Genomic DNA, 19,963 nt, shown 5'->3' with positions numbered 1-19,963 from the left:
TGTTTAAATAAAATGAACAGATATGACTTACTGTTTTCTCTCATCAGAATGTCCTTCTTCTACATCTTCACATGACTGACTCCTTCTCATCCTTCCCTTGGCAGCTTTTGGCTCACTCAGAGAAATCACTTTTGACCATCAAAATATTACTGCTACTCCCATTCCCACTCTGACTATGAACTCCCCCAATCTATTCTAACCTAAAATTCTCATGTTTCTTTATATGAAATACTTAGAAAGACTTACAATGAATCGGCTGCTAATTTTTCTGCTCCTGCAACTTCCAGCCCTCAACTTGTACATGCAGTATCTAAGTGCCATGCACATCGTTGGTATTCAATGATAGAAACTTTAATAGTCAAAACGTTAAAATACTATGAAGAAGGTCTCAAGCACCAAACCACAATATACTACTTATCACTATATAAAAGATATCACTAATAATAGCCCACTTAACATAGCCCTAATAAGAAATCCAAATGCCAATTTTAACACTCCCATTCTTTTCTGATACCACTACCATTTGATTGTCCTTCACAGTTTCAAAAAGTTCTTCAATATTTAGAAAGCACTAAATATCACCCTGATGGCATTGTCGTATTTCTATAACACTCTTTATAGTTTACCATTTATTTTTGTATTTGTTACTACATCTGTTCATTACATATACCTGAGAAGAAAGTATGAATATCATTTTTATAAACAAGGTCACAGACATACAAAGAGGTTCAATAATTTTGTTCAAGAATGCGTGACTAGTAAGTGACAAAGCCAAGATACTAACATGTCTTTTGATTTCAAATATGGTGTTTGTAACATTGAGCAAGACCTACGCTCACTAGTCTTTTTGTTACTCTAATGTATATCACAGTATAATAATGACTGGCCTTAGGGAGACCTGAAATAATTCTTTAGTTTTTAGATAAACATAACTACATAATACAACATGATTTTTTATGACTTCTAAGCCTTAGATTTTGGCACTATACCAAACTAGTTTCATTAAATGCATTTTGCCAATTAGCAGACTTATATGATGTAATAGTGGTGGTAGTACACTTAGCACATAATTATTTTATTAAGTGCACTTTAAAAACTCTAAGGAAATAATTTTATGGCAAACACATAAGTGGGAAACTAAAGTCAAAGAATGTTCTTTACATTTTGAATAACATTCCAATGCTTATATTTTAAAATGATACCATCCCTGGGTGGAATGAGGTCCCAGTGACAGACCTTCTACAACCAGTGGCCACACCCACCCTCTGAGCAACCAGAACAAAGCCAAAGGGCTTTGGGGAAGGCTCCAGGATTACTCCAGATCCAACAATACTCCAGTAGCTATACCCAACATCTAATGAATACCCAAAGCAGTGGGAAAGACACACAATAAAACCCAAAACTACAGCAGAGAAAATCCACAACCAAAAATGGGCAGTAATAAAAATACAAAATGCCAGGCAAGCCATCAGGGAAATAACACACCACTAGAGAAACAAAACTCCAAAACCAAACTACAAACACATAGAAGAGCTTTTTGACCAATCAGATGCAGAATTCAAGTATACCATGGTTAAGAAAACATCAAAATTGGAATAAACAAAACTCAGAAAGAGAAATGAACACTATGAGAAACCCAATCAGCAACAATGATTGAAAGTGTGACTTTAAACAGGAAATTAACAGAATTACAGGAGGAAACAAAAAATTCAGGAGAAAGCCATAAAATTAGCATAAACCAAGTGGAAGAACAAATCAGTGATCTCAAGAATCAAAAAGAGGTAAGAAGCAAGATAGAAAAGGGGAAGGAATGAAGAAATCCTTTGAGAATTATCTGACAGCATGAATCACAGGAATCAAAGATGGAGAAGAAAGAGAACAGCACTGAGGATTGATTTAGGGAAATAGCGCCTGAGAAATTCCCAACCATGAAAAAGGAAATGAACATAGAAATACAGGAGCAAAGGGAACACCAAGCTACTGTTAGGGGAAAAGTATATCCTGAACAAGCTCCACACAGGTTTTGTGGATTCTACACCCCACTCCAAACCAAAGCCATTGAGACACTGGGAACTACAAATCCCATCATGCCCCAAAGGAGAGTTGCTGGGAACTGAGGGTGGAGCTAAGCAGCCAGGCTTGGTATAAAACCAGACATGTGGGCCTTGGGGGACCCCATGGCCTCTCAGCTCTTGGCTTGACTCTTGGCTTTTTGCCATTGGGATTCCAGGTCAGTGGAACTAGTAGGATGCATTCACGAATTATCTCCCTATTTGTCCCTAAGTTAATCATTTCTTCATTTCCCCTTCTTTTGTAAATAAAACCTTTATTAACCTTTTTGTTTTATGCCTGCAGTTGAGTATAATTATAACTCCCTTTTAAGCTCACGGGTGAGGACGCACAGTCAAGCAACCCGTTTCATATTTGGGTTGCCCTGTAACACTACCTAGATAAAAGGAAAACTACTGCCAGTCACAGAATAGTGAAAACCCAAAAGTCTAAGATACAGAAAAAAATAATGAAGCTGATGGGGTGGAAGAAACAGATAACCTATAAAAGAACACTGATAAAACAAACATATCTCCCTGAAGAAACAATATGGGCAGGAAGATAATGAAGTGACATTCAAAATACTCATAAGGAAAAAGAATGCTAGATAATACTCTATCCTACAAGGCTTTCCTTTTTATACAAGAGAGAGATTGGAAGTTTGCATCCATTAAACCTCTCCTCCAAGAAATATTAAAAGAAGCTTTAGGATCCAAAGCAGAGAGAGGGACAAACGCAATTTAGTGAGGAATTAAAAGAACCACATCTTGGAACAAAATAGCAGTGATGGACTTTCATATGCAAATAATTACTCTAAACATTTATGGACTGAATGCACCAATAAAAAGACACAGAGTACATAGTTGGGTTAGGAAACTGAATCCAATCTGCTGCTGCCTCCTGGAAACACATTTAAGTACCAAGGAGAAAGGTAGACTGAAAGTAAAGGAATGGAAAACTATCCTGTAAGTAAACGACACCCAAAGGAAGGCAGGAAAAGCCATACTTACCTATCAAACAAAATAAACATCCAGCTTAAAAAAGTAAAAAGAGATGGGGAATGACTCTATACCATGATAAAGAGAACAATACAACAGGGAGACATAACACTCATCAATATGTACTCAACAAACAAAGGAGAACCAAAATACATCAGACAGCTACTATCAAATCTGAAAACAGACATTGGAGAAAATTCGTATGTGTGGGTGCTGTGCCTGGATCTTTCTTCCTCAATGACGGCACAGTCATTAAGTTGGAATATTCTGACCAGTTTGTACCTTGACCTAGAATGTTCTGATTAATCTACATTTAAAACTATCTAGTTGTACACTACATTACTGAAAGATGGCCCCAAGGACAACGGGCCCCATTGTGAGGTAGGCCTGGGGATGCCTAGGTAGCCATTGATAGGATGCGTTGGTCTGTGTCCAGGGATGGTCTAGGAAATGTTTTGAGATAACATCAAGACATTCCAAAGGGATCTGAGAAGTAGTTTAAGAAGATTATGTATAGATTATTTATGCTATTATCTCTGGTAAACAGACTCATCCTTCTCCTCCCACTCTATCTCCCTCCAGCCCCCATGCAATCATTTTTTTAAAAAAGATTTATCTATTGGGCCTCCCCGGTGGCGCAGTGGTTGAGCGCTGGGCTGCAAAGCTGCCCGCAGCCTCTGCAGCGCTGGTTCGATCCCCACCCACCAGCAAGGGTCCCACATGGCGTGTAGACCTCTCCTGCCATGCTCGCTGCTCCCCTCAGCAGCGTACTTCGTCAGTCTACCTGTTCTGCTCCCCACTCTGGCTCTGGTGAATTCTCTCACCCTCCTGCACTTCTAACTGTACCTAGTGCCTGTATAAATAAATAAATCTTTAAAAAATAAAAGATTTATCCACTTATGCATGTAAGAACTGGGATACAGGCCAGAGGTGTGGGGGTGAGGGGCTTCACCAGAAAAAGAGTGGGGTACAGAAACTGCATACCGACTGAAACACACTGCTGAGGGGAGCAGCAGGCCAGTCAGGAGAGGTCTGCTGCGCCATGTAGGTCACCTCCCCCGCTAGAGATTGAACCTGTGCTACAGTGGCTGCAGACAGCCCCACAGTACTGTGACTGAAACTTCTGCACCACCAGGGAGCCCCTCCCCCAGGCATTCTTGAAATTGTATACTTCCTGTAATCTTTTTTCTCCTATATTGCATGATCAATGACAGAGTGATGGAGGAAAGGAGATACAAGGCCAAGAACCTAACTCATACAAGGAGGTAAGGGTAGAAGGGATTAGCGTAATCCATTAACCCAGTTACAGAAACCAAGACTCTTAGTCATCAATGCCCAGATTCAGGAGGTGCAACACCCAGAAACTAGCAGACTGCCATAGAGGCACAAACCATCCATCCACAAAGATTAGCCCCTTCCTGAAGATTATAAAACCTAAGGCAGCTCCCACAACAGGGCAACACTCTGTTTGCCCACCTGTGACTATGCAGGGTCTTCTTCTCACCAACCTTCTCCCTCTGCAGGGCAGCAGCCTTCCTGCCTGTCCATGACCTATACCATGCCAGGACTTCTCCTCACTGACCTCCCTCAGTGGAGGCGGCTCTCCTCAATGCCGCCCACCTGCAACCATGCAGGCCTCTCTTAGCAAACCTGTCCCTTTTGGAACAGCTCTTTCTGCCCACTTGTGTCTATGCAAGTGTCTTTTACTGTCCTGTTCCTTTTCTAATAAACCTGCTCTTTAAATATAACTACTGGGGACTCCCTGGCAGTGCAGGCAGTTGAGCACAGTGCTGTGAAGCTGTCCGTAGCCTCTGCAGTGTCGGTTCGATCCCCGCAGGCGCAGAGCAACCCACATCGTGCAGCACATCTCTCCTGTCTCACCTGCTTCTCCCCGCAGCAGTGTATTTCAGTAGATCTGCCTGTTCTGTTCCTTGCCCTGTCTCTGTTGAATTCTCTCACCCTCCTGCACATCTGGCCTATACCCCGGTTCTTGTATAAATAAAATAAATCTTAAAAAAATTAAATATAACCATCATCTCTGTCTCGTGAAGAAACTCGCCGCATGTCACTGAAACAGAAGCTCTGGTGAAACCTTTCCCAGGGTGAACCCAAGAATCCCACACTCCAAAAAACCACATCATTTTGGCTCCCAACATTTGGTTTTCCATGGCATCAGTAAGATTTCTCCAGTTTTCTCTATCTTTATGCTATTACATCCTTCTTTTTGAGAGGAGTTGGTGTTTGGCGACTGTTTGGCTGTCCTACAAAGACTGAGGGGCTCAGGCCAAGGCTACTCTTTGGCGGGTCCCAAAACATGGAGGCACGACCTTCCAGTTGCCCTAAGCCCGACGAGTGAACACCTCATGCCTCTCTCTTTGCCTCACTCGGTTGCTAATCAATTGCAGTCGAGCCGCTGTTCCCTCTCTACCTGGGGAACAGAGCTGGCTCCTGAGGTCTCACTCTTGCCCTCCCAAAAAAAATAGTGGGCACGGGTCGGCCATGTAAAGGCCACTAGGGCTGGCTGCCACTTTCTAGAAATCTCCCTAAAAGAAAAAGTTGGCGTGCACCCCAGGTTAGCTCTTGTCCCGCCAACCGCAAGAAGGGTGCAGCAATGTAGGAACTCCTAATAAGCATTCCACATGTCCCACCCCGCAACTCTCCACCTCTTGGGATTGTGAAACGAGACCTGGACTTGCTTTTCATGACCAATTTTCTAGTGCTCTTCCCTAACTCGAACCACATTCTGTCACAACTTCCTTTTCATCCTAATCAACTGCAATGAGCCACAGGTAGCCAGTAATCCATCCGGCCTTGTTCTTGCTTAGGTAGTGCTCCCCCTCTGAGAGTTCCCCCTCTCTGAATTCTTGTCTTTTAAGTACCTTCCTAGGTCACTGGTAATTTGATAGTCTCCTCCCCTTGCTATGGGAAGATTTCCTCTCCTTGGTTAATAAGTGGACCCAAGCCTTTAACTCAAGGTTCAACTCTGAAGGTTCTTGTTATATCTGCCTTACTTTCAAGATTTGTGAGGGACTAACACAAATCCAGTCAGCTATCTCAGATCTTTTTTTTTTTTTTTAAGATTTATTTATTTATTCATCCAAGAACCAGGGTACAGGCCAGATGTGCCAGAGGGTGAGAGGACTCACCAGAAACAGAGTGGGAAACAGAACAGGCAGACTGATGAAACACACCGCTGAGGGGAGCAGTGGACACAATAGGAGAGGTTGGCCCTGCCATGTGGGACACTCGCTGGCTGGCCAGGATCGAACCAGCACTGCAGAGGCTGTGGGCAGCCTCACAGCTTGGCGCTCAACCGCCTGCGCCACCAGGGGAGGCCCCATCTTAGATCTCACAGTGTCAGAGCTAGGCCTCTTGGTCTTGCATTGCAACTCATCATAAATGCTACAGGGGTTTCTTGTTAAATGGTAGTAAGATCAGCTATATGTGGGCCAAATTCAAGCTGTTCTTCTTAAATAGGAATTATGAGGCAGCCTGCCTTCCACCCAGAGAAGAGGGAATGCCAAAGACAGATAGTATGTCGAAGCCTGAGCATGCTCAGGTCTAGGGGAGTTCCTCCCCAATATGGGGACGTCCACAAAAAATAGGATTACTCCCCTGGGGCACACCTGTGGCTGCTGCCACTCTGGGGGTATGCCCATGGCTGCCCCCACTCTCCGGGGGTACGCCCGTGGCTTCCCCCGCTGCACTCTGTCCGTGACAGGTTCAGGCTCTTTCAGGAGCACATCCATGATGGGGTCTGCTCCCTCCATTCCTGTGGACTCATCTCCTATCTTCTTATAAAATTCCTGCTCTCACTCAACCTCACTATTTCTGTCAGGTTTTTATAACAATCTCTCTCATTTTGACTCTTTTTTGATCCCTTTCATGATTATAAGACTCTGGGATAACACTAGATGAATTCACTTATCTGTAGAATTTAATAAAGAAGCAAAGTAAGAGAACAAACCAAAATGAACCCTTAAAATATGACTATAGAAATGAGGCTACCAGAGGGGCAGAAAGGAAGTGAAGTGCAGATGAGGCCCAGTGAATAGGGTGCAGGATTATAGGGGCTTTAGTGGTGGGTGTGGTATAATAATGTACATTTTTTGAGGTGTGAAACTATATCCCTAGAATATATACAGTGTTATAAATCAAATTTACCCCAATAAACATTAAAACATGTATTAATAAAGTCAGCTTCTTTCAAGACAGAAAGAAAAAAGGAAACCAATGGGGCAATAATTCATGAATGAATGAATGCCACACTGAGATACTAAATGGAAACGAAATTCAGAGCAGAACATTTCACACAGCTCACATTACCTTAGTTTCAAAATCTACGATTTCAGATAATGTAGAACACGAGTCATCAAAGTTTAGTTTCATGGGACGCCTTTAGAGATAAAATATACAACAAAAATTTCATTTCTACATTGAAAAATCAAGTGAAACTTCAGCTACCTACATGCTAAATTAATTTTCTTTATATAATTCAAATTTGGGATCAATTTATTTTTTTCAAAAAAAACTTTTGTATCTATTTCTGCCTCTATTTCCCCCAGCCTGTGAAATGTCCAATAAAATTCAATTCTTTGTGCCCATAACAAAAAAATTAGAGCTTCTGAGAAAAAAGTAGTTCTTACAAAAAGTACTGACAGTTAAATTGAAAGTCCAATTAATAGATGGCATAATTTTTATTATCTGAACTACAATAAACCTGATAACCTAAAGAAAGAAGAAAGATATACTGTTTCTTCTTCATAACCTGTCCGTGGTTCAAAGACCAATCTATGTCAGTCAAAAATGGCAGTCTTATTCCTTCAGCATGCAAACCACTTATTCAGATTCATTCCTTCCCTTCACTCTCAAATTGTATAGGGAGGTCCCTAAAATGTTTGAAAACTAAATGTACTGGAGTCAAAGAATAATTACTAATCCCAGAGGAATTAAAACATTAAAAATGATAAATTCTGATTATTTTTCCTATATAGTTCCTGCCTTTTTCAGGTCCCCATAAACTGGCAAGCCTTTAAAAATGTTCATAAGTACTTAGATACCCAAGGAGAGAGACTACTGCAAAGACAATGTCCTGAGTTCTGCCACTATTTCCCTTGCATACAATTTAAATATCTCCCTTACTACAGGGCTCCCATTCCCCCACATCTACCAGGCTCAGTGGCAGTCTCCAACCTTTAAATCTTCAACCTATGACGGCACAGATTCCAGAACCAAGGCTGGGCTCAAATGACCAAGAGTAGGTCATTTCCCCGCTGCTGGAAAATAAGCGAAACAAAGCTTATGCACTCACTGCCAACACAGGCCTGTGATCAAGCAGCCAGATGAGGCCCTGTGACTGACCTGACAGTCATCCTAGCTCCATACAACCGTGCCAGCACATGGACAGGGACATCGGTGAATTGGAAAGGAAGGCAGAGATTAGGAGATACCTGCCTTAGGTGAAAGATCTATGTAGGTTAGTAATCTCAACTACCGTGGTAGGTGTGGGGGATCTAAAGCAGCTTCTGTAACTTGGTGTGGAGGAGGATATCACAATCCTATTTTCGATAAAGAGAATCTTCCCAATGGCTCATATTGTTGTTTTTATGTGTTTTGATATAAATGAAGTATGCTAGTTCCCTCAATTCAACAAACAAAAAAGCAGCAAACTATTTGTCTCCTTTAAACTTTCTATTTAATATGTCTCTACTTAATATTCCCAACATGCTTGTTCCTGTAGTTTCTCTTTATATAACTTGCATAAACCCCAATATTTTGTAACTCTTTTCTAAAATCCTTATTCCTATCAACTCGGTGGTGGTGGTCTTGAAGTTTGGCCGCCTCTATTAATTCATTCTTACCTTCTTCCGTTGTGTTCACTAGATCCAATTCCCACCTCTCTATTATTAAAAACTCACCTAGAGACAATCTCTTTTCAAAAGGAAAAATCTGAATTTAAATCTCATATTTGCCATATGCCATACCCAAAGAAATCAGTTTAATCTCTTTGAATTTCAAATTATTCATTTGAACAGCTATTTGGCTCAGAAGATAAACACAGGCTGAAGTACTACAGGGTGTTTGATTGACTGAATCTCTAAGATTCTTTAAAATTCTGAAATTCTACATGCTTTTTTGCTTTTTATTTTGCTATAGGAAATTGGAGAATAACTCCCTGGTAGAAGTAGAAAAAATTAGAACAAAACAACCATCAAGAACAGCAGAGAAGAAAGTAAAAAAAAAAAAAAAATCAAGAAAAGCTTATGGAACTTATAGAAAAGTTATGGAAGAAGAATAAAAAAGGGTATACCAAAAATGAAAAGACTACAGAGTACTAGCCAAGGCTACTAGCCTAATGATTACACCAAACTATGAAGTCACAAAGTATAGAAATCCATGAGAAATATCCTTTAAATACATACTGAGGTTAACATAAGCTGTTCTATAAACCACAGATCATCTTCACCTAAAGAAGAACACCTAAAGAAGACCTACATGATTGAGTCTTGCTGATGTAAAACCTGCAGTTTATGACCACATCTAACTGAGATCTACCCTAAAACTTTTGATGGTAAATGCAAAGTTTTAGTTACCACTGCCATTGTTAAATGTATTGGGACAAATGCTTGGACTAAGCCAGCTTCTTAGGGAAACCTGAAAATAAAAATTAACACATAACTAAATTGAACTTTCTGAGTTGGTTTGAGTTGGGTCTATATATTCATGCCAGAGCTGCACAAGTACCTAGGGACAAGAGAATGAACAGGGAAGCCAGGCAGGCTAATGGTCAAGTCATGGAGCAAATACCTTCTTAACTATGGAATCGTGGATGAACTAAGTTTGCTTTACTAATTATTGTCACATGTGATGCTTCCTGAAGCACAGATGCCAAATTGGCAAGAAATGATGATATACTATATATATGAACTGTATGATATCATATATATGAAACTGTATGATACCATATATATGAAATTCTGACAAAGACGTAACCATGGAGACAGTAAAAAGATCAGTGGTTTCCAGGGATAAGAAGAAGAGAGAGATGAGTAGACAGAGCACAGAGGATACTTAGAGCAATGCAACTATTCTGTATTCTGTACAATACAACAATTGTGGATCTATGTCAATATACCTTTTTCAAGATCCATAAAATACATAAAGTAACTGGAACAGCAGTTACTTTGCAAAGGTATTGAAACGACTATATGAGATAACAAATGGGAAGCACATAACACAGTGTCTAGCCTGAAATAAAACACTCAACGAATATTGATTGCTTTTCTCTGCATTCCATCAGTTGAGACATTTTTAAAATCTGTAAAATCCTACCTCTTAACAGTGTCCTTGTGAAAATTCTCTTTTGCTAGTAATGAAAAAAACACATTTTAATCAACAGTAGAAAATGTACAGAACATTAAGAGTATAAGACAGCTAACAAATATTCCTTAGGGACCAACTTGGAGACAATACTAGAAAGAACTCTTGGGCTCCCCCCTCCTTTATATTTATGAAAAGCAAGACATCTGATATCACTTATCAAAGTATATTTAATGACATTTAGTACCAACAGTGAATTGCTATTTACAGTGAACATAATTCTAGTCAAACCTATAGAACTGACATAAAATGGTATCATTAGCAGACTCAGCATCATAAACTGACAATCTTCTAAACAGCACGAATGTTCTGGATAGCCACCATTAGAAATACTTAGAGGAGAGTAAAATAATTTTGCTGTGACATAACACAACTTCTCCAGGTTTTTAGTCAACACCACTTGATTTACTGTAAAACATGGACTGTGATGGAGGACTATGGGTGCTTTGGTGGCAGGTAAACTATAGTGACCACATCTGAGAGAAGAAAACCTATATTGTGAGAATACAAACAAGGATGTAAAGTAATGATATGTCATCATTTAAAAAACCAGGGAAACTTGGTCCAGAGACACTATACAATGCAGCAGGAAAAACAGGAAACACTTTCAGACTGTGACTCTAGTTTGATAATAGTGACAGTACTGTGGAGACTATCTCCTTCCATAAATAGTCTCTCTGGATATACTTCATAGAGTAGGATGGTTCAGTTAATGCTGCATAGTAGTGAATGATGTCATTTTTCTCAACCCTCCCCATTATGCATCCAACATTTATAGAAATTAGGATTTTTAGTTTGTAAGGCATTACTGTCACATGCTATGCTTATGAATAGCAGCAAAAACCATAAAGAACAAGGAACATCTTGAATGCGAACATTTTAAGCTATATGATATGATATACCATATATATATGAACTGTATGATATCATATATATGAAACTGTGTGAAACCATATATATGAAATTCTGACAAAGGCGTAACTATGGAGACAGTAAAAAGATCAGTGGTTTCCAGGAGTTAGAAAGAAGGGAGAGATGAGTAGACAGAGCACAGAGGATACTTAGAGCAATGCAACTATTCTGTATTCTGTACAATACAACAATTGTGGATCCATGTTAATATACATTTTTCAAAATCCATAAAATACACAGCACTGAGAGTGAACCCTAGTGTTAAAATTAATTATGACTTCTGGGTGACAATGATGAGGCAGTGTAGACGCACACATTTTTATAAAGGTACAACTGTGGTGCAAGATGTCAACAGCACATTTGGCTGCTCATGTGTGGGAGCCAGGATATACAGGCACTCTGTACTTTCTGCTCAGGTTTGCTGTAAACCTAAAACTTTTCTAAAGACTTTTTTTTCAAAGGGTTTCCTCTGACATACTACTACCACATAATAATTTATCAAGGCACAGTCACTTCAAAAATGAAAATAAAGTAAGCAAATACGGATATTATCTCCCTAGCTGATGTACATGAATATATATATATATAAATATAATAACCTCTTTTAATTTTAAACTTAAGTGGCAAAATCTGATACATATTATTGACTATGTTGTTTTCTAATTACAATGGGATTCAGCATAATAAGAATCAAATTAGATCATCCGCCTAATAAGCAATTTTTATTTTAATTTTAAATTAGAACTCGCTATGCTTATTTTGTCTCAGAATTATCCTGAAAGAGTAAGAAGATATAAAGAATACATTGTAATTATCTATAATAACCACAATAGTTTCTGTATAAATATCTGTTAAGCATTCATTAAAAATCAAAAATGTAACCAGCACTGTAATTTAAGGTGGATGATGCAACTGAAACTAATACTGTGTTATATCTTTATATTACCTATTAAAATAAAATTTTAAGATAAAGCCAAACATTAAGGTTAGCATAACTACTAGAAAGATTTCAGGCAGTGAGCCTGAGACTGCTCTCCTTAGAAATTCCTCTTGAAATGGCTGACCCTTGGTGGGTGTCTGGGAAAGTGGATTTGGGGAAGGTTCCTTCTATTCCCCAACTGTGCTAAATTATGAGTACAAACAATGTGGTTTCTGCTGAACATTTGCTTTCTTTCTGGGGAAGTGGAATTTCAGTACATGCTAGGGAGAGGATGTCTAGGCTGCAGCAAAACCCTGGAGCACTGGGTCTACTGAGACACTGGGGCTGTCAGACACCCACTTTACATGTGCTGTCATATTTTGAGATGGAGGAACTAGGCACAGTCTGAGAACGCCACAGGGAAAAGATGCTTAAAAGCTTGCACCTGTCTTCCTTCAGCGTTTGCCCCAGACATCTTTTTACTTTGCTGCGCTTTCCTTGCATCCTTTCACTATAATAAATCACAAGCATGAGGGGCCTTCCAGCCCCAGTGGCACAGCGGGTTGAGTGCAGCACTGTGAAGCTGTCCGCAGCCTCTGCAGTGCCAGTTTGATTCCCGGCCAGCCAGGGAGATTCCCACGTGGCACGGCAGACCTCTCCGGTCCTGCCCGCTGCTACCCCCAGCAGTGTATTTCAGTCCGTCTGCCTGTTCTGCTCTCCACGCTGTCTCTGGTGAATTCTCTCACCCTCCTGCACCTCTGGCCTCTACCCCAGTTCTTGTATAAATGAATAAATGTTAAAAAATCAATCACATGCATGAAAACTACTATATGCTGAGTCCTGCCAGTTCAGTGAATAACCCGAGCTGGTGTGGTTAGGGAACCCCTGACACAACCACATGAAATGAAATTCTTATCTTGAGGGTTGATATTTCAGACATAATTACTGTCAAAATGACATTTCACAGAATACCTTTACTTGAATCTGTGCTTGATCCTGGTCCTGAAAATGTGTGTACTTCTGTCCATTCAACTAAATGCATAAAAGATACAGATGAAACAAGGATATCAGAAAATAATATGAAACAAGTAACAATTCTATGTTAAAAAGAATTTAAAATATAGAATACTGATGAGTGACAATATGTTCTATAGCATAAAAGTTCCTGTAAAAAAATGAAAGGCTCACATAGTCAATTTTCTTCAACTAAGCAGGGTTTATTTTATTCCTCTTTATAATAGTTGTGACACCAACAGGTAATTGGAATAATTATGTAAAAATAAAACTATCACATATGTATAATAACATACTGATTATAGAATACTGGTTTCTAATTCTTCCCTTAATTTCATATAAAACTAGAAACATAGTTTAGGGGCCTCCCTGGTGGTGCAGCGAGTTAAGCGCAGCACTGTGGAGCTGTCCACAGCCTCTGCAGCACAGGTTGGATTCCCATCCAGTCAGGGAGATTCCCACATGGCACAGCAGTCAGGCCTCTCCTGTCTCACCCGCGGCTCCCCTCAGCAGTGTCTTTGGTCCATCTGCCTGTTCTGCTCCCCGCTCTGTCTCTGGTGAATCCACTCACCCTCCCGCACCTCAGCCCTGTAAACCAGTTCTTGTATAAATAAAAATAAATCTTTAAAAAAAAATTTAACAAGTCCTAGTTGTTTTAATGTGATTAGAGGAAATATATACAAACTTAAATTTTTAGAACTTTTTTTAGAAAGGCAATACTGTCTCAGATTTCAAATGACTACAAGTAATTTCTTTAATTCTGAAGAACAATGCAAGTAAGAAATTTTAAATATACAGGCAATTTGTACATCTTTTTCATTGCTCTTTCATTATCAAAATTCCTGTATTCTTATTTTTTCCTCTGTGGTAGCACCACCAAGAGTAATTCACTATCTGAGTCTTACCTAGATCATTCTCTTCCTTCTTTTATCATTTTCCTTTTATTTCTCCTTTTCGTTCTTTTCTTTCTTTTTGTTCTGCTTGTCCTTTTCACTTTTATGGTCAAATATTATTTTGTGGTTGCTATATGTAAAGAAAGGATATTAACAAAATTGCTAATTTTAATACTTACGTGAATGTTGGGAGAGACCCCGCAAAATGAGCAGAAGGGTCTTGACCTGAGTCTCTAAGGCATGTGAAAACACATGAGTCACGGAGGAAAACCTCTGAGTGACTGGACCTGCTGTTGAGCGCCTGGAAAGTGATCTGGGTAGAGTCATGCCTCAGTATCTCCACAGCCAAAAACCAATTAGGAGCAAAACTCCTCTGCTCTAGCTAATGAGCAATCAGATTACATATAGGAGCTGACCACCTGGCACTTAAAAGTCGGGAGTAGGCAAATATCAGCAGCAAAGTAAAATAGTTAATCATTTCAGCTGTCATTTTATGGTACACTTTAATGTTATGCCTAATGCACTCTGAGAAAGTATATAATGAGCACTAAGACACTAAAGATTCACTGCATGCTGGACATGACAGTCCCCCATGTCTGATTTCCCTCACCGTGTTGTTGCAGGTCCAGGACTCACTACAAGTCCACATGTGAACAACGTTTTTATTCTTAGAATATTTCAGGTAATAACAGAGAATATCAAAACTTTAATTATCCACACACTTCAAATGTGTAAGTGCTACAATTTGTTTTTAATCAAACAAGTAACTTAAGGGTGAAAAGGGGCTGCAGAGTACAATAAATTAGAGTTAGATTAAAATATGGAAAGCAGGAGGGGGCGGAGCAACATGGCGGCAAGGAGACGCTGCGAGTAAGATCTCCCATTAAAAAAAGTTAATAGGGAGGAAAAGCGGCAGGTCCCGGTGAGAACTGGGACACGGAAGATAAACGGACGACTCCAGCAAACTACCTGAAGAAGAAAGTTGCCATAAAAGAGGACCAGAAGGGAGGAAAGCGCAGAACCCTGCTCCCCTCCCCCGCCCACAGAGTCGGCACTCTCCGACCAGCAGAGAGGAGGAAAACAACAAACCAAAATGGCCAACAAGAACAAACGACGCAGCAAGCGGGACTGGGAGTGGAAAGGAACTATTGTAGCCACCACACCCCGTGAACGGGAGCTGTGGAGAACCCTGCAGGATCCGCCGCAGCGGTGAGCGAAAGGCTCCGGGCGCCATTAGAGAAGAACAAAGACCCCGGGAGATGTGCACACAGCCCCTGCTGCCGGTAAGCTTGCGCGGAAAAACGGCGCGCTTGGCAGCGCGCTTGAAAAGCAAATGCAGACCGGGACCACCTCTGCCCAGGTCCCTGCGCCTGCGACCTAGGCTTGCGGGGAGACGCGCGGAGGCCCTCACGGGGGTGAAAGTCCCTCCCTGAGTGAGCAGGAACCAGGCGCCCAGGCACTGGAGCTGGGTGCAAAAGGCGCCATTCCCGCGCCACTGAACTGGGCTACAGCCCGCGTCCTGGACCTGAGGGCTTTGAACTGAGACCCGGGGCACGAAAACTCGGGGCGTGGGTTCTCCACGACGGTGGGGCACAAGGCAGACACAGCACCCCAAAGCTGTTGAGGCTTACCCTACCATTCCCGCTCTATTCCCTGTCCCACAGGGTAGGGGGAGGCGAAAAACAGCCCCCCAAGGACAATAGGAGAGATCTCTGGCGCCACCTAGCGACCAGGAAAAAAAAGTCACTGACACCCCATAGAACAGGAAATTTCTTAAGACTGCTTGAGAAGGGCAGAAGGCTTCTGGAGGACCCAGTGGCCAGCCCGGAAGTTAGCCCACGCCAGGACACTTCCGACCAGCAGTCTGAGCCCACAGAGGGAGCAGGCACCCACGTCCGGGGCAGACCGGGCACACAGAAGAGTGTGCCTGAGACCGGAGGCGCAGGGACTGCATCCCGCTTCGCCATTATAGAACAGGGACATTTCTAAAGTAAAAACTGCCTAAAACCATCAGAAAGCTCCCCCAGAAGCCAGAGATGGCTCCTGCAGGAGCCAGAGGGGAGCGGAGAAGTTCACCCAAGATGCCAGCCAGTCCGAGCAACACAGTGTCCCAACGCATACGACAAATTAGAAAACAGACAGTAGGGAGTAGAAGAACCCCATGCAACCTAACAACGCCTCAGGAAAGCAGCACACCACAAAAAGAAAACCACTCCCCAGATTGCAACGACAGCAACTTGGAAGAACTTCTGAGCCTTTCAGAAAGAGAATTTAAAATTGCCATGATTAAAAAAGTGATAGATCAGAAGAAGGAAATTGAGTCCCTAAAGAGGGAAAACAATGGTCAGAAGAATGAAATTGAGTCCCAAAAGAGGGAAGTAAAAGAAATGCAGGAGATCAAAGAATAAATGGAGGAACTAAAGAACTCTGAGAAAAGCAATGAAAGCAGAATAGATGAAATGGAAGAACGAATAAGTACTCTTGAAGACACAGAAATAAAAAGAACCAAAACAGAAAAGGAAAGAGAAGTAAGAAGGAAAAAGAATGAAGAAAGACTCCGGGAACTATCTGACTCCATGAGGAAAGGAAATATAAGAGTTATAGGAATTCCAGAAGGAGAGGAGAGAGATGTAGGAACAGAGAAAATATTCCAGGAGATAATTGAAGAGAACTTCCCAAATGCGAAGAAGGAGCTGAAAATTGATATACAAGAAGCAAGAAGAACACCAAACTTCCACGACGAAAGGAAAAACACAGCAAGACACATAATAGTAAAGCTCCCAAGAATCCAGGACAAGGAAAAAATAATGAAGCTGACAAGAGGGAAGAAACAGATAACATTCAAAGGAAAACCAATCAGGCTGACATCAGACTTCTCTGAAGAAACACCACGGGCAAGGAGAGAGTGGAGGGACATAGTCAACAGACTCCAAGAAAACAGATCCAACCAAGAATACTCTATCCCGCAAAGCTCTCTTTCCTCCATGAAGAAAGAATATGGACCTTCCCAGACAAAGAGAAACTCCGGAATTTCATTGCGACTAAACTCCCACTCCAAAAAATGCTACAAGGAATCCTAAAGCCAGAACCTCAGAGGGACGAATAACAACGAAAAAAGACCAAAAAAAAAAAGTTATTAAAAGAATAAATAAATAAAATCAAAGGAAAGACAAACACAATGGCAAATACAGATGCTAACATATCAATATTAACTCTAACTGTAAATGGACTAAACTCTTCAATAAAAAGACACAGAGTTGCAGCCTGGATTAAGAAACAAAACCCAACCTTTTGCTGTCTCCAGGAAACACATTTAGCTACAAAAGATAAAAATAGGCTCAAAGTCAAAGGATGGAAAACAATCCTACAAGCAAATGGGCCAAAAAAGAAAGCAGGAACAGCTATACTTATATCAGATAAAACAGACTTCAAACTCAAAAAAATAAAAAGAGACCCCAATGGTCACTACATTATGATCAAGGGGACAATACTTCAAGAAGAAATAACACTCATTAACATATACTCACCAAACGAAAGAGCACCAAAATATATCAGACAACTGTTGTCCTCTCTGAAAACAGACATCAGAGAAAACACATACGTAGTGGGAGACTTCAACACACCACTATCAACAATGGATAGATCAACAAGACAAAAAATAAGTAAAGAAACTAAAGCTCTAAATAAGGACCTAGAGCATTTGGGCTTAACAGACATCTATAGAACACTAAACCCAAAAAAACGGAGTACACATTTTTCTCAAGCGCACACGGATCATTCTCCAGGATCGATCACATACTGGGGCACAAGACAAACATCAACAGATACACCAAGATTGAAATCATACCAACCATCTTTTCTGACCACGAAGGCATCAAACTAGAAATAAACCATAAAAAGAAGGCAAGGAACTACCCTACCTCATGGAGATTAAAAACCACACTAATGGAAGACCACTGGACTAACGAGGAGATCAAAGAAGAAATTAAAAAATTCTTTGAATTGAATGACAAGGAGGACACCAATATCCTAAATGTATGGGATGCAGCAAAAGCAGTAATAAGAGGAAAATATATAGCAATAGAAGCTCACATCAAAAAACAAGAAAGAACTCAAAGAAACTACCTAAACTCGAAGCTCAAAGATCTAGAAAAAGAACAACAAAAAACCCCAAAACAGTAGAAGAAAAGAAATAATAAAAACCAAAGCAGAAATAAATGAAATTGAAACTAAAAAACAATCCAAAAGATCAATGAAACCAAGAGCTGGTTCTTTGAAAAAATCAATAAAATAGACAAACCCCTAGCCAGGCTCACAAAGGAAAAAAGGGAGAAAGCACAAATACACAGGATCATAAATGAAAGAGGAGAAATCACAACGGACACAGCAGAAATCAAAAGAATAATCAGTAACTATGAACAGTTATATGGAAACAAGTTCAACAATCTAGAGGAGATGGACAAATTCCTACAACTCTACAATCACCCAAAGCTAGATAAAGAAGAAATAGAACACCTAAACAGACCAATTACAAGCAGCGAAATTGAAATGGTAATCAAAAACCTCCCCAAAACAAAAGCCCAGGACCTGATGGATTTACAAATGAATTCTACCAAACATTCAGAGACGAATTAGTGCCTATCCTTCACAAACTCTTCCAAAAAATTGAGAAGGAAGGGACAATACCAAACACGTTCTATGAAGCCAACATTACACTAATACCAAAACTGAACAAGCACAACACAAAAAAGGAAAACTACAGGCCAATCTCCCTAATGAACACTGATGCAAAAATCCTCAATAAAATTTTAGCTATCAGAATCCAACAATGTATCCATAAGATAATTCACCACGACCAAGTAGGATTCATTCCAGGGACACAAAGATGGTTTAACATCCGAAAATCAATCAACGTTATCCAACACATCAACAAAAAGAAATATAAAAACCATATGATAATATCAATAGATGCTGAGAAAGCTTTCGACAAAGTGCAACACCCATTCATGATAAAATCCCTTGAAATTCTTGGGATACAAGGAACATACCTCAACATCATAAAGGCCATCTATGACAAGCCAACAGCCAGTATCATTCTCAATGGTGAAAAGCTGAAAGCAATTCCATTAAGATCTGGAACAAGACAAGGATGTCCACTCTCACCACTGCTTTTCAATATAATACTGGAAGTCCTAGCCAGAGCAATAAGACAAGAGAAAGACATCCAAGGAATCCAAATAGGAAAAGAAGAAGTCAAACTATCACTATTTGCAGATGACATGATAATATACATAGAGAACCCCAAAATCTCCACAGAAAAACTAATTCAACTCATCAATCAATTCAGTAAAGTGGCAGGATACAAAATCAACACGCAAAAGTCAGTAGCCTTCCTATACACAAACAACAAATCTGAAGAAGAAGAAATCAAAAAAAACATCCCTTTTATTATCGAAATAAAAAAAATCAAATATTTGGGAATAAATCTAACAAAAGATGTAAAGGACCTATACAAAGAAAACTATAAAACTCTGTTAAAACAAATAGAAGAAGACACAAAGAAATGGAAAGACATCCACTGCTCATGGATTGGAAGAATAAACATTATTAAAATTGCCATCCTACCAAAAGCAATATACAGATTCAATGCTATTCCAATCAAAATTTCAATGTCATTCTTCAAAGAAATAGAACAATTATTGATGAAATTCTTATGGAATCACCAAAAACCCCGAATAGCCAAAGCTCTCCTGAAAAAAAAAGAAGGGAATGGAGGCATCACACTCCCAGACTTCAAA

At 40.2% G+C, this 19,963-nt stretch overlaps 1 protein-coding gene across 1 annotated transcript in view; it reads right to left on the bottom strand.

Moving 5' to 3' along the window:
* Window positions 1–14,450, bottom strand: part of LOC119244464 (ankyrin repeat domain-containing protein 26-like) — an 85,955-nt gene extending 71,505 nt beyond the window's left edge. The window contains exons 1-4 of the mRNA XM_054694867.1: window positions 14,345–14,450; window positions 13,231–13,290; window positions 10,380–10,413; window positions 7,374–7,443 (exon numbers count right to left, since the gene is read on the bottom strand). Coding sequence (XP_054550842.1) covers window positions 7,374–7,436 — 63 coding nt within the window. The 5' untranslated portion in view covers window positions 7,437–7,443; window positions 10,380–10,413; window positions 13,231–13,290; window positions 14,345–14,450. The remainder of the gene's footprint in view (window positions 1–7,373; window positions 7,444–10,379; window positions 10,414–13,230; window positions 13,291–14,344) is intronic.
* Between the last annotated feature and the right edge of the window lie 5,513 nt (window positions 14,451–19,963).

The sequence above is a fragment of the Talpa occidentalis genome, unplaced genomic scaffold, assembly GCF_014898055.3.
Source record: "Talpa occidentalis isolate TD23 unplaced genomic scaffold, MPIMG_talOcc4v2.1 talOcc4.14, whole genome shotgun sequence".
In the NCBI taxonomy this organism is placed as follows: domain Eukaryota; kingdom Metazoa; phylum Chordata; class Mammalia; order Eulipotyphla; family Talpidae; genus Talpa; species Talpa occidentalis.
The sequence above is the reverse complement of the archived record's forward strand: the minus strand, read 5'-3'. Positions and strand labels throughout refer to the sequence as shown.